At 40.7% G+C, this 15,777-nt stretch overlaps 1 protein-coding gene across 1 annotated transcript in view; it reads right to left on the reverse strand.

Annotated features, from left to right (window-relative positions):
- Nucleotides 1-2,997: 2,997 nt before the first annotated feature.
- LVRN (laeverin) overlaps nucleotides 2,998-15,777 on the reverse strand; it is a 31,451-nt gene continuing 18,671 nt past the window's right edge. The window contains exons 14-21 of the mRNA XM_009634634.1: nucleotides 15,107-15,162; nucleotides 13,701-13,854; nucleotides 12,756-12,850; nucleotides 12,038-12,145; nucleotides 8,107-8,277; nucleotides 5,862-6,002; nucleotides 4,599-4,674; nucleotides 2,998-3,144 (exon numbers count right to left, since the gene is read on the reverse strand). Coding sequence (XP_009632929.1) covers nucleotides 2,998-3,144; nucleotides 4,599-4,674; nucleotides 5,862-6,002; nucleotides 8,107-8,277; nucleotides 12,038-12,145; nucleotides 12,756-12,850; nucleotides 13,701-13,854; nucleotides 15,107-15,162 — 948 coding nt within the window. The remainder of the gene's footprint in view (nucleotides 3,145-4,598; nucleotides 4,675-5,861; nucleotides 6,003-8,106; nucleotides 8,278-12,037; nucleotides 12,146-12,755; nucleotides 12,851-13,700; nucleotides 13,855-15,106; nucleotides 15,163-15,777) is intronic.

The following is a 15,777-nucleotide window of genomic DNA, read 5'->3' on the forward strand; positions in this document are numbered from 1 at the left end:
TGCCTCTCCTCTGGACATGTTCCAGCAACACAACATCTTTCTTGTAGTGAGGGGCCCAAAACCGAACACAGTATTCAAGGTGCGGCCTCACCAGCACTGAGTACAGACGGACGATCACTTCCCTACTCCTACTGGTCACGCTATTTCTGATACAGGCCAGGATGCCATTGGCCTTCTTGGCCACCTGGGCACACTGCTGGCTCATATTCAGCCGGCTGTCAACCAGTACCCCCAGGTCCTTTTCCACCAGGCAGCTTTCCAGCCACTCTTCCCTGAGCCTGTAGCACTGCATGGGGTTGTTGTGACCAAAGTGCAGGACCCGGCACTTGGCCTTGTTGAACCTCATACAGTTGGCCTCAGCCCATCGATCCAGCCTGTCCAGGTCCCTCTGCAGAGCCCTCCTCCCCTCAAGCAGATCAACACTACCACCCAGTTTGGTGTCGTCTGCAAATTTACTGAGAGCACACTCAATCCCCTCATCCAGGTCATTGATAAAGATATTAAACAAAACCAGCCCTAGAACTGGGCCCCGGGGACACCACTTGTGACCGGCTGCCAACTGGATTTAGGTCCATTCCGGGCTCAGCCATCCAGCCAGTTTTTAACCCAGCGAAGAGTACACCCATCTAGGTCATGAACCGCCAGCTTCTCCAGGAGAATGCTCCCTTCCCAATTATTCTGGCAGGTCCTACTTCTCCCTCACTCCTACCACTGCACAGTCTCTTCCCCTTCCTTGCCAGCTCTTGAGTCTCCTGCCCTGTCACACGTGCATGCTATAAAGGCAGAACAAGTCTAACTTTTTGACTTCCGTACTCCCAGGGCAGAGAGCAGGACTTAAGGCAAAAAGCTGGTATTTCCCATCATATCTACACTTTTGTTTCCCCTCAGGGCCTACTAAATGCATCCTGTCTGTCAATGACACCTCCTCTCATTGGAAATTGCCCCCTCCCCCCCCATCTTCACAGCTACCTGCCACATAACACCCACACAGACTGTGTACATACTGTAAAAGCTCCTTTCTTAAAGTCCCATCTACGTCCTCATACTCATTTTCAATTAACTTCATTTCACCCCAACTCCCTTTGCAATAAAGCAGCTTTCCCAGCTCACCCAGGATTCCTCCCATGCACCCCTCCTTCCCTTGCTGCATCTCCCATTTGCCACCCTCCAAACCTCTGTGCTCAACTTATACTCAACAGCAGCAAGAACAGCCATTGTACAGCTGCCGATGTCACGTGCTGCCAAGTGCAAATGTGTGGATGCTGGAAGCAAGAGCGATTCAGATCTGCTACTACTCAGGCAGCTTGCCTAGCAACCACCTTCACTATTTGCCTCTGCTGTTATTCTGCAATACAGAATGTGAGTGGTTAGTCATGGCTGGAAGGAAATGGCTTGGACCTACTGGGCTTAGGGGAAAAATGTTGTTACAGCAAGTTTAGTCCATAAATCCTGCAACAATGACTTTCTTGAGCTTTGTTTAGCCCATCCGATGAGGCAGGCAGAGCCAGTGATTAACTAGTGGGAGTCACAGAAAATGCTGAAACCACCCCTCTCTAACTCATCATAGCCTTGATGACTTCCTCTGCTTTCTGAATCAGCTTGATGAAGACTGTCAAGAATGCACACAATTTTCTTTGGCACTACCCTTAACTAGATCAAACACTAAAGAGGTCAAACGATTCCAGCACAAACCTGGCTGCACCAGTTGGTAATTCCCACACACTACAGGGATCCTTGGGTAGTCTCAGAACAGTCAAAATAGTTACAATTTTTCTTTGCAGCCCTGGGGACCAGAGGAGGTTCATTGAAGCCAACATGGCAATGTTTTCCTTAAATGCATTTAGAGAGTCCAATGAAAAATTCTTTGTATTAAAAAGTCTGGGTTTTATTCCTTGCCTCCTCATAGTGCAGTACTCCTAACTTCCTGGGTTTCCTGCATTCCCATGTAACATTGTTTTCTATGTTAACCTGAGCACCAGTACAGTAATTTTGTCATAATACTCTTACCCCACAAATAAATGAATTGCATGGACTGAGGATCCCATACTTCTGCAACCACAAGCTAATATGGTTTGGTAATATTAATGGACTGAATTCTGTCTGTCACCTCCAAAACTCTGTGTAAGCAGGACGATTAACCCTATGTCTACATCAGCGATTGGCTCGGTGCAGTAAGAATGGCAACACTTGGTGATGTTCCAGAGGGGTTAGTTTGGACAAAATGACCATCAGATGGTAGTGTCTATCAGTTGCACGCCAGGTGCTCATCATCTCCTCCATAAATTTCATCCAAAAAAATCCAGTTCACGCACTCCAAGACTGTCCTGGGGGTTGAAGCATGCTAAACAGAGACAGCTAGGAGGGTCTCTTCAAAAGCACTCTCCTAATCAAACACAAATGTGAATGTAGTCACATTAAGTATAGATCTGCTAGGGAAAAATGAAGTTTGAATGACAAGGCGTTCATTTATTACAGTTAAAATCTGAGTTTCTTTAGTCCTTTACAGCTCTGAAGCCAGTCTCAAGTTTACATTTCATGGCACTGCTCTAAGCTAGTATCCTCTTTGCAATTTACAAACACAGAAGTGGAGAGGCAGATTAAATGACTTGCCTAAGGTCACAGTACAAATCTTAAGCAAAACAGAATATAAAACTTTTCCAGCTTCCTCACGTGTTTTTGCCACAAACTTGTACCACAGCTTTCATTCTGATATTCAGAAAAAACAAAGGATTTAGGACTGTAACTATATGTTAGATTATTACTAGCAACTAACAACTCATCCTGCAGGAAATTAATTTAGATCTAATATGAAAATATATCTCTTATTTCTCTTGCCGAATCTTTCTTCTCTTTGTGAATTATTTTAGCCTGACTTTCCAGTTGGGAAGGCAACCACAGGACTCATAAAAATGTGCTTTATCTTTAATTACATCTTATAATGAATACCAAAATGCTAGTGAATCACACTCTAAACTACACTGGAAATTGTTTTCCAAGTCAATCATCTACATTTTTCTGTAACCAGTTGGCAACTTTGGTTAGCAGCTCTCTCCTTTCCATATTTTCAAATTTTGTAAACTCCAGCAGTAGAGTAGTAGCCACTCTCTCATCCTCTTCCAGTGTAGTATTATAAAAAACCTGCAACTGAAGAAATAAACACATGAGCTTAGTTCACATAACTTCACTTGCAGCAAGCAACTGTGTAGCTGACAGGTGCTTTAGACAGAAGTACATAGAAAAGGGGGAGATGGCAGGGACTAAGGAAGGGATGGGGCAAGCTCACTGATTAAGGCAGTATCAGGAATGTGCCCTTCTGCCATCCCTCTGAAAATCCTTTCAAATGCAGCCAATGTCACTAGTCCACACAGCATGTAGGACTAGATGGGTAGCAGAATCCTCTTGTGCTGCCTGTTCTACAATCTCGGAACAAGAAGACTTCCCTATCAGCCTAATGAGCAGAAGGCACGAGAAGACTGAAGAATAGCAAAGAAATATATGGGAGGAGCGGGAAATGGACAAGAAGAGAAATGAGATATATGTCAGCATGACAACCAGCAACCTAACTAACACGCCAGTAGCCCCAACTTCTGGTGCATTTCCTGTAGACATCATGGCAAAGGGGATCTCTACTGATAGATTTTAAAGAGGAAAATGAGACAGCTTTGGTAACATTTATTGGAACTCAGTTCCAAACTTGAAGGTTAATTTAAAGGCTGGAATCGGGCTATTGCTTTTGTCATCCCAGGAAGTTAACTTGTCCCTGAAGAACAAAAAGTGAAAACGTTATAGTTTGTGAATGTTCAAGAGAGATTTCTTTGATTTTAGGAGCTAACTCACTGAATTGCTCTCCTCATTAAGCATCCCTTCCCAGTTACTTGCCGTGTGCATGCATCAATCAACAGCAAAAAAGGAAAGCAAAATTTTTCTTGTAATGACAGATAATAGCAGTTTGGGGCTGGCACAGAGATGTGGATCACATGCGGACAGCTGTTGAGAAAAGAAAATAATACTTTGGGCAAGAATCTAGGGACACTTGGACTGGTGGTGAAAGAACAAGAAAAGAGAATGAAACAAGCACCGATAGTTTTACATTTGTCTCAGCCACTAACGTGGATTATTGTGGGGAAGAACATAAGACAGCCTACAGCCACCTCCCACAGATTTCCACCCTTCAGCAGGTTTCCTCCAAACCCATTCCCTTTTTCCAGAAGTACAGAAGCCCAGTTAGAAAATACTGTTCATGGGCTCATCTGGACTGCCACGCAATCAAAAAGGAAGAACTGTGTCATATGCGCCAGCGATCCGTTTGGCACGCGGGCAGGCAACCTCCTGCGCCGCAACAACACCGAGCAGGACAACATCCATCCCTGCACAAAAGCCCACTTTCATGCCATGCTTAACAACCAACCACGCACACGGACTGCAGAGCTGTGGGTGCATGTTTGTATGTTTGTTTTGCAGATGAGGAAGTATCATTTTTCTCAATGTCTCAACATAACAACGTTGTACAATACGTTCTATGATTTCTTTAAAAAACAAGAGAGACCTGTATTTAAAAACAGGCAATGAAGTTAAAACTAACTGCTTCTTTGATTTACCTCTTGGATCTGTACATCTGTATTGACAAATCTTCCCATGACTTTTAATACATCATGTAATAATTCCTTCCCATACCTGTAAAATTGAGATAAGGGTCCTTCAAGCAGCACGTTAGCAGATATACTAAATTTCATCTAATTTGAAAAAACTCCCATTACTTAGTTATTATGTACCACGTTGGAAGTACCAACTAAGCTGAAGTTTGCAGCTGTGCATTCTTTTTTCCCTTTTAAAGAAGTATCATTAACATTCAATTTAGACATTTGAGCAGGATGAAGCGCACCAATTACCCTTCATTTTCATTTCCCAGTAAGATCTGGTATTTCTACTTAGGTAATGTGAAACCTTTGCTTAAAATGGATAATCTCTGTGAGCCCAAACACTCAAACTGAGCTAGAAAGGCTAACCAATAATGATTCTAACAGCCTGGTCTTCCTGTTGATTATTGTGAGGATGGCGTACCAATTAAGACCCGCACTATTCTTTTAGTTTGAAAATAATGGGTCAGTTTCCTAGCCAATCTCTCATCAGTATGGAACATGGAAAAGCTCTATGAGGGAACAAGTTGGTGTGACACAAACCTCCTACAACTTGCCTTTTCTAGTGTGAGCGATACAGATACACATCTGAATGTTCCTAGATGCTGGTCTTGGTTATGCTGCCACTAATGGCTCCCAACAGACTCCTCTGCCACCCAAGGAAGGGGAGAGGAAGTCTTTGAACAGACATCGAAATACTTGGTTTGCTCAAGAGAGGTAGCCCAAGCTTACCTGCATAAGTACAGGTAGGCTGGAGATGGGTTAGGACTTAAGTGAGGGAATAATGCTGTAGCCGGCCCTTGCAGCGCTTGCAAACCTGTACGCTCCAATTCCCCATCTCTGCATACTCTTTTTGGAAAAGAGGTTACAATCTTACTCCAGCATCTTACACCCACGCTTGTGAAATGCTTGGATAAACCCATTTCCAGAGCCAGATTCTCCAGGAAATTTAATACTAAAAAGCACTGAAACAGTCCTGAACAGACTAATTTTTAAAGCATTCTGTGTCTGACATGAGATCTTCTTTGACATTAAGCCCTGATCAGAGTTGAATCATCTGAAAACCCTGCTCCGCATACTTAAGGAATTGCATCAATCACTACAAAAAAGCCATCTCTGCAAGGAAAATCTGACCCTGGATTTTACAGCTGAAACATAAAGATGGAGGAAGAAGCCAAAGAGCCACAGAAATAAAAGGAACCCAAAGCTGGTTACTTACCGTACCTTTCACTTAAAAGTGGCCAATTTTCCGTTACAAATTCCCAGGCTATACGGTGCCCAATATCCTTAGTCACCACAGATAAGATGATGATTGAAGTACAATTGCAAGAAAACAATGCATCACTGAGTCCATATTGCAAGTATCTGTTAGAAAAGAAGGTAATAATTTTACCTATCACTTGCTGTTTAACAGTGATGATCTGGAAAAACCATCCAGTTTGGGAAAATTCCTGTCTCAACAAATACCAGAATGTGGAAGGTTACACCAAAGTTGGTGTCACTCTGAGCTCTGTATTCCCCTCAGGTTTTTGTCCTTATGTTGGTGAAATCCCCTGTTCTTGCACACTGACTTTCCAGTTCTCAGTAAAATGAGGGCGCAGCACATCAGGTGGATATATGTGCTTTTCTTACCTGCGTTGCAGAAAGACAGCCACTCCTGCCCCCTGTGGAAGGGCAAACTGCGTCTCAGTTTCTGGAGACTCTGCTGTGACACAGATGGAGCCTAAAGAGTGAGTCAGCAGCGAGACACTCTGTTATGCAAAGGGGACCTGTTTATAGGGTTCCCTATAACAAGACCAATAACCTTAAGGAGTCTTGGATGCTTTCTTGGGGGCTAGGGCATGATTTAAGAAGTGTTTGAGGAACTACCTGCCAATGATGTCAGTGGTAGTGAGCGCCTGAATGTCTTGAAAAAGTTAGTCACTATCCTCTTTGTTGCCTCACTGTTTCATCTTGCATGCTCCTACTTTCAAGGAGCGCTGTTAAAGAGTTATCTTCTCATCACGGTCTTGCAGGTAGCTGCTTTATGGCTAGAGTAGATGAGCTGGGTTTCTCCCATTTGCATGCCACTGGCATGCTTAACAGAATGGTCAAAACGTACTGAGGGCCAGCAAAAACCCAGCTTAATGTTCCTCACCTCAAGAGACTTTCAAGGTGGCATTTAGAAAAATAGATTGGCTTATCAGCTACTTATCAGGCACAGGGAGGGAGGAGGTCGTCACAACTCCCTGAGCTTGTCAGGGACTAGTGCTATCCTGTCCCAGTGACAAAGTCAAAAAAGGACCACAAGTTAGGTGGAAAATCAGCGTAGCTGATTGGACATCCCTTTGCAACCCATCTTGCCTTCTTCTCAGGCATATTTGTTCTGTCTTCTTAAATCACATCACTTCCCACCATCACAAGAGCAGGTGGCTGGCAGGAGAAACGTCTCTGCTGCTTTCAGAGTTTTAGGCCCATTGAGTTTATACCATCTTGGATGATCTTTCTTTAGGCCATAACTGGAAAATTCCTGTCCTTTGACAAGTCCTTTAGGTAACACAATGTGAAACATTAGAGAATTCAGTTTCAACATCTTGTTACTGATTAAGTGAAAAGATTTTATACAGATGCCAGTGAAAGACAATAAATACAGTATTCCAAATTACATTCAGGAAGTGCTCGGAAAACACTCTTAGATATATGGCTTAACTTTTAGGTTGTTCCACATGGAGTCAGGAGTTAAGACTCTGTGACCCATCCCTTCCAACTCAGCATATTCTATGATTCTATGAAGCTGGAAATTTAAAACAAAACACTTTTCAGTGTGAGTCTGCACTTCAAATGGTGAACAGCTTGCTAGTAGGTTTATTTTCATTTTTGCCCTTAATCTGGGTCATTTGGCTTCCACACAGAAGCTAAATAGACTATGATACTTTAGTCTGGAAATAAAATAAGCAGGGGAAAAGCAGTATGGGAAAATTATATAAAATCATAAATGGTAGGGAAAAATGTCAAAGCAAATTATGATAATTACTGTTTCTTACAGTGCAGAGAGTAAGGGCAGCCAATGGGTTCCAAGCCAAAAACCAACACAAAATAGGTTTTAAAAAAGCATGTTTTCAGACAACATGCAATTACATTGTGGGATGTGTTGCCATAGTCTACTATAAAGCCTGAAGGTATAATTTTAGTTCAAAAAGGTCACTAGATATATTGACAGAAACAGGCCCAGTATTTGACATGACACACTGGTTACCAGCTTGGGAAAACCCTTTCTCAGTGGTTACCAGCGTCTGGGATGTATAACAGCAGAAGGATCATTTGTGTCTGCCCTGTTTATCATACTTTCTCCATAAGAAAACTCTTTCTACAGGTTTATAAAACACATGCTTCTGGGGCAGGCAAACCCCCATCAGGTTTGCACAGTACACAATTTGTGTTCTTATGATTTAATTCTATGTATACAAAGATATACTTTGATCAAGGTCACCTGTAAAGTAACCATGACTCTTTGGCACAGCTCATGGCAGAGAGCAGGATGTCTTTATCTTCCTTTGTGGTGTCGGTATGGTTATACATTTCCCATGCAAAATTCCATTCTTTGTCACTTCCCACTGCAACACCATAGCAGCAGACCGTTCTTCTAATTAAAAAGGGAATCCTGCAAAGCAAAATAAGATTAAAAGGTACTGTATTATTGTAAAGTCAAAACCAGCAGTTAACGCATAACTGAAAATAAATGTTTATTTACAGTTAAAAGATGCACAAGAAAGGAAATATAAAATAGCAATCTAAATAAAGCTAGGAAATCTGATTGCTTTATTAATGATTTAAACATTTTAAAAGCTTGCAGTTTAAAGGCAAACAAAAACCATTTTTTTAGAACAGCTGGAACAAGCTATTTTGTGTACATAGAGTGTCAATGGCACTCTCTCACATCACAGCCTAGGGCATGGATAACACCATTAAAGAGTGTATGGCTGCATATAAGCATCATCCCAGACAAGCCTTTCCAAAGTCGATGCAGCGAATGCATCCAGTAGGAAAAGCCATGTGCAGCAGAAACAGAAACAGACGGGACATTTCTCCATGCAACAGGCAGCCTCCTATTAGTTCTCACCCCAGGGGAGAGTCCTCAACATGGTGATGAATTTCATAACAGGTGCTAAACGCAAACATTATCGGTGTCCTACTCCACTTCATGTGCAAAGGCTGAATAGAAAATTTCTCCTGTTGGCAATGATGTGACCCTGACATTAAGACATTGTCAACACTTTCCAGTGATAGCAATGTATTCTACTATGCAGGCTACCTGAAAACAGTTTAAATTAACGGTATTCTGGACTAATCCTCTATAGGAGAATGGGTCCCATTGCTACAAAGGAAACATTTAACTTCCCAATGGCACACAGTTAATCTGATTCTAAGCAGAGGCGTAAAAACTATATTCCATTAGATCAGGAGATACGACTTGGAAAACCAGACAAGTTTCTGATCACAAAAGCCATTCCTCAGGTTCAAAACTGGAAGCAGAAAATTCAAATTTAAATATAATTTGAGACACATTCCTCTGGAAAGTTTCAGTAGACCATCCCAGAGAAAATGGGGATGATACAAGCAGAAAGAGAGACAATATTAGTCAGAAGGAAGGGTATATGAAGGCAACCTTCAAAGCAAAAGGTAGAATCAAGTAAGGTATAAACTCTGAAAACTAAGAAGAACTCATGGGAACAAGGGACAGAGCCGGGTGTTTTGCATGACAGAGATCACTTGTTAAGAAGTGAAAATGCAGGATGCAGGGATTTTGGTAGTCCTGTTGTGGGTGGGAGATTTCACTGGCATGATAACAGAAAGTGTAGGCATGTTTTATATCTACTGCAAAAAATAGTTTGGATTCATTTTTACCTGGATATGTGCTGGAACATAAGGGATTTGCCACCGAGAATGATGCTTACTGAGATTGAATGGTTACGTCAAGGCAAAGAATAGTCCTGCAAGGAATCCTTTTATGACAAATCTCATTTGAGTTACAGGGTCTAGTAATTTACTTAATAATAATCTCATAACATTGCAGAAAGAGGCCATGTTAGGGTGATAACAGGGTAAAGCTGCTTTAGCTAAAATGCAGCTATTTATTTTGGTACTGCAGCTGTTCCAATAGTTTCAAGAAAATGTTGGTTACTGAATGTAAAGTTGTGGTAGGTGAAGAGCAAACAGACGAGCTCTGTGTACCATCAGGTTGCAGCTCTGATGTACAGGCTGTACAGGCAACCCATTATGGGACAGTGGTCTACTGGCTGGTGACATCTATGGTGTCCCTGAAGTGGTTTACGTTGTACAGTTGACAGAGGAAGTCCACTGTGGTCCAGACGGACTTCAGAGCTTGAAGTTACATTAGTTGAGGGGTGGGGTTTATTAGTCTTGGTATTTTTCCTGGGAGTGGTTGTGTGGTTTGATATTACTGGCCTGCCAGGATTCTCTCGTTTCTGGATCTTGGGGAAGATGCAAAAAGCTGCTGGGAGGAAGGGTGGATTATTTCACGTTGTTTTCCTGGAGCCAGTGCTGACATAGTGATTTCTTAAATTTGAGGGCAACAGCAGTATATGGTTACCTTTGGTAAATAACTAAAATGTACAGCAACATTGTCCCTCCCTCTAGGCTCATTTCCTTCTTTCAGAAGAAGACAAGACAGTAACAGCACCACAGAAAATACATTAATTCAGCTAGCTCTACTTCACTCCTATAAGCAAAAAAGAGTAAAACTGAGAAACTGGCTGGGAGTCATGGCTCTTGGCTTGTTACCTCCACAGAACAGAAAAAAAATGCACCATATCAATTCTAGTTAAGTTCTGCCAGGAGCTGTTTGGAAATGCTCAGATGGAAGTTGATCACCTTATCTGAAAGAGAGAAGCATTACTCCCTTCCACAGATGTGAGAATCCTACCGGGGTCCACCCAGCAGAACAGCTATAGTGTGCTGTTACAAATTTTGCTCTCAGAATGGAGAATATGTCTGTGAAATATGCCTGTCTGTGAAATATGAGTCAACAGTTTGTTGTGCCCTTTTCTTTTTCTATCCAGCACATGAAAAGCCTCCTTTTTAACCAAACAGGAACTGTTAATTTGAAACCTAAAAGGGTCCTACCTCCTATTGCTTTTTTTCCTTAAAACATAATCATTTTTTTCACTTAATAAAATCCATAGTTGCATTTTTTCCCTCACTTACAGCCATGTGAAGTGTGAGGCTGTAAAGCCCCTTTCAACTTATCTCAGTGCCAGGAAGGCCAGTGAAATTAATCTTCTCCACCTAATTCAAAACGAGATCAGCTAATACATTTCACAGACTTTTTAGCTCTTCAAGTCAGATAAGGTATGCAGTATTCCACTGGGAAAAAATATCATTAGAAGGGGAAGATAGGTGACTATTTTGAAAACAGCCTGAGAATTCAGCATAACATTGTTGCTTTTAGTGTGGGATAGCAAGAATGTTCTCTCTGGAACATAACAGAATGTATTTAGGCTATTCAAACTTTTCAGCTTAACTGCAAAACACGGTTTGGTTTTTATGAGGATGATCACTGCAAAGCTATTTAAAAAACCACAAACATAAAAGTACAAGTTCACTTTACTCAGCCATACCACATATATCAACAGAGATACAAGTAACAACAAAATATTTATTACAACTACAACAGATAATAATAAACTTTAAATATTCACTCACCAGTGCCAATACTATTTGACTATTGCATAGAAAAACATCAAAAGAAAGAGGGAGGAAAAGAGAATAAGAATTTCAATACATCATAAATTTTCTTCAACAATGCAATACTCGAATACAGAAAGTCTGATCCTCATAGAGCCCAGACTCCATCCTCACAGGCCAGAAACCTGACCACTAGGCTCCAATATCAGCATAAGAACTGACAGATGTTCCTGGCATCTCTTTACATGAATACAGAACATGCATGGCAATCTGATGGGCTCACCATGGGCAGATGCCCGTCGTTTTAGTATCATTTCACTCAGTATTGCTAAGAGAAGCTTCGAAACTGAGTTGGTATACATGATAACCCTAAGGCTGTACTGAAGCAAAGGGACTGGACAGTATGGGGTATCATCCCTAATCTGAGGTTCACTTGTCATGGCTAAACAGATTTTGGTCTTCATGGCAAAAATCTGCATCCGCCAGCCTCTTAAGGTCTATGCAAAAAGTAACAATTACGAAATCATCATAAAGTGGGGATTTGGGGAAGAGGAGGGGGTTAGGAGGGCACAGCTAGGCTTAAATTCTGTCATTCTGGTGAGAAGGAAGAACAGTGTACAGGAGCATTTCTCATTCTGCCTCCCCCATGTACGAGCCCTTTAACTCTCCACCTGACCTACACATGCACACCTGTAAGAGCACATTATCGTTCTTACTTGTACTCAGGGTTTTCCATCCACTTAGCAAACAGTTCAGATGACAGGTTCAAACAGTCCTGGAGGCCCAGCCAGCACGCTGTGGCAAAAAGTTTTTCCAAATACACTCTTGAAGGGAAGCCAAAACAGCAAGAATAAAAGATACGTATTCCACATTCAGAGTACTTGAACTGTGCTTGCCCAGCAGTTTCAGCACATGATGCCATTAACCCAGGAGAACCTCTACTAGACACAGGTGAGGTTTAATAAAAATTAAAAATTAAACTACCAGTAACAGGTTCCTGACAGCAATATTCATGGACATCAGTGAGGCTACCAATGTAATACAATTTTTCCTAGTTTCTTGTTTGCTTTATATCGCTCTTGGTTGTTTTAAGAGACCAGTTGCATCTAGTCCAAATCATTCTGACATGCAGGACTGAACTAGCAAAATGAACTATTTTAAAGTTCTAGTGATTCATCCATAAATCACAGCTGAAGCTCATTGCTGTCAGTTTTTCCCCAACTAGCCGCAGCCTGTTGAGCCTGTTACCCCATAAACAAAAGCTACCACTCAGATCATTAAAGTATCATCCTTTATGCTCACTAAATAGACTGAAAATATCCCAAATTATCCTAATATTGCAGTTTCATTGGAAGTGTCATCACAAATAACACACACTTATAGGACAGTAAAAATAACAGTTCAGTTACGTTCAAATTAAAGCAGAATACTTACTGAGCAAAATAGTCATCTTCCAAAGCATCAACATTTTCACGAATAAAACCTGCATAATAATGGTATATTGGCAACATTCTCTTTAAAAGGTATTTCTTTTAAAAGAAGGGAAAGAAAAATTAATTTAGATGCAAGTTTTTATTTTACTGTGTTTTTCTTTACTTACTCAGATTTATACTAAAAATTTAGCGCTATTAATTTCTTGGCAACACAGCACATTAAAATAAAGTATATAAATTTGGTCTAAAATTCAATATACCTGTACATCCATTCAAACTAGGAAGTTACCAACTCACATCACTAGGACCTTTGAACTCATTATGAAAAACAACAAATGCTCATTCGCAGAGAGGTAGAGTGAAAGAATAGTTCTTCTCACATCTTTTAAATATACCTTTACTTTTAGAACTTAAGAGAACTACTATTGTGGGACTGCACTTAAAACAAAAGTTAAATCTTCAAATAGAAGTCAAGGAAATAAATAAGGCAATATTATCTGAGGTAGCTGAAATATGGGAATCATCTCGTTTAGTATCCAAACCCAAATCCTTCTTTCTCTCCATGAAGGTGAACTGGAAGGCAGTACAAAACAGAGAGCACATACATTCTGTATCCCATTTACACATAACTGTCACTCTCATTACTTACTGCTGACTATTTACTACTGACTGATGGCTGTATTTTCCGGACCCTCAGTTTTACAAAAACCTTGGATCAAGCTTAACATAAAGAATGTGAATAGATTTCTGCTTTCCAGTAAGAACTGCTCATGATTCAATGATATTTATCACTGACTAATACATACAAATAAGTACCTTCTCCTATTTAAAAAAAATCATGCAAAAGGCATGACAAGATATATGACCCATCATAGTCACTGTTACCTCCATTTTAGTCTGATTTATTTAAATGGTCTAGTATCTTTGCTAACAAAAAAGTCGATACCTTTAAAAGTGGGTATACTTCATAGTTCTTCAGAGTACTTTCCAAATTCTCAGGTACAAGGTTTAACAATACCAAATTCCATATGAAGAGCTCATCTTCTCTGGCAAGGTACTTTGTTAGTTCAAGTGCTGTTTCAATCTGAATGTATCCAAACCTATTTGAAGATAAAAAAACCTCATACTTGAGCATACCTATTCACATTAATTACCTACCACAAATTTCTGTTTATTTACAAAACTGTCAATAAAACATCAGGATACTGGATGGAGAGTGACCTAGAAAAGACATTGGAAAAATAAATATAAAACAATGGTGCCTTTAAGAGCTGAACTCACAAAACATTTCTTACAGAGCACAGTGCCACTATCAAAGTAATAGGACAACCATGGCAGTAAGCATGGCAGTATGCAGACTGTATTCTGCTTGTGTCTGCAGAGTACAGTACAGGCACACTTACAGCACACATCAGCCTCTCTAGAACAAAATGAAGGAAAAGAGCGCTGATTTGAGTTACAATACATTTGTATTTTTATTGCTAAACAACATATTTTCATTTGTGGAATATACATCATTGTAAAAATCCAACAATTCCATTCACATGCACACTGTTCCTGGAACTAACTTCAGCATGGCATTTCTGTGCCTTGGTGTGGAATCAGCAAGGAACTCATCCCACTTCAAAACCCTCTCCTCCAGAACAGAAACATTTCTAGTGTGCTTACATAGGAGCACAGTTCTATACTTTGCAGCTTCATTCTTTACTACATACTAGGTTTGAGCTCTCATATGAGAAAGGGCATTTGTATGAGAGGAGGAATGGGAATTTTTACTTCCTCCTCTCAGAGCTACCTCCACAGGCTCTGTGGGGCAGCAGTATGCTTTGGCCACCTCCTCGAAGATCATGATGCTTTCGGGATCTCTGGTACGTTTGAGGAACAGACATATTTATGGCTTCTTCAGCTGCCTACAGAACTGCTGACCTCTCTAGCACCACAGGCACGAACAAGCGAGTCATCCATCAGCAAGGGAAATGAAAGAGGTATTAATAATGATGCCGGACAGCATAGCTGAGATAGCCCAGAATAAATCCAGGGAAATTCAGAATGTTCTTTCGGAATCTTTCTTCCATTACAACAAATATAGGTTAGTCCCTAAAGAACTCATAGCAGTGCCATTATTTAAGATATTTCTTAAGAGCTGGAACAAAAGTTAAAAGAAATTTTGAAAGAAGTCACTCAGCACTGACAGAAGAATGGATTAAATATTTAACTCCCCCACCATTTTGTCAAAACAGCTGTTGTTCTTATGAGGCACATATGAGTAGGGATAAACAAAGCAGAAGTAGCAATGTTAAATGCAATCGTGTAGTTTAAACATTTCCTATGACATATTTGAAACGTACTTACTCTGTCAATGCAAAAACATCATCTATCAGCTGGAACCTGCTGACAGCGGGAATAGCCTGCAGAAAGCATTCACGTGGCATTAATAGATCTAAACAAGCCATTAAAAGTTTAAAAAAGCTTTACTATGTTTCAGAAGGATAAGTCCCTAGCACTTTTTCTAACCCAAAATCTACAAAGTATCATATAGTGGAACCTACATTTTAAGCTAAACTTATACATGTGCTTTTAGGGATGTTTATATATATAAAAATATACAACTACATAATATATTTACATACATGAATAAACAACTACAGTACATTAAGCACAGAATTTCAAGACCCATCTTACCTACATGCTGTAATGAAAATTAAAATATGGGAATGCTACATTTCCTAAAAATATCCTAGTTACATCATCGTGGTACGTCTTTTCCTTTTGAGGCTTTAGTTCAGAATACGTACTCAGGTTAGCCCAGAGCAGAGTGTTTGGCACTATCACGAATTAAATGACGGAGGCAGAGCCATGGGTGTACTCCTGCCTACAGCTCGTGCTCCCTTGAGGAACTGCTGGTCCCTCCTTGTCTCCTCCCTGCTTCCATGCCCCTTTGGCTCGGCCGCTGCTCAAGCAAACCTTCCCACTGACCAGTGCCAAAAAATGGCCCCAAACCAGCACACACCTAATTTCCTGCT

This window comes from Egretta garzetta, unplaced genomic scaffold (genome assembly GCF_000687185.1).
Source record: "Egretta garzetta isolate BGI_Z169 unplaced genomic scaffold, ASM68718v1 scaffold272, whole genome shotgun sequence".
Taxonomy (NCBI): Eukaryota; Metazoa; Chordata; class Aves; order Pelecaniformes; family Ardeidae; genus Egretta; species Egretta garzetta.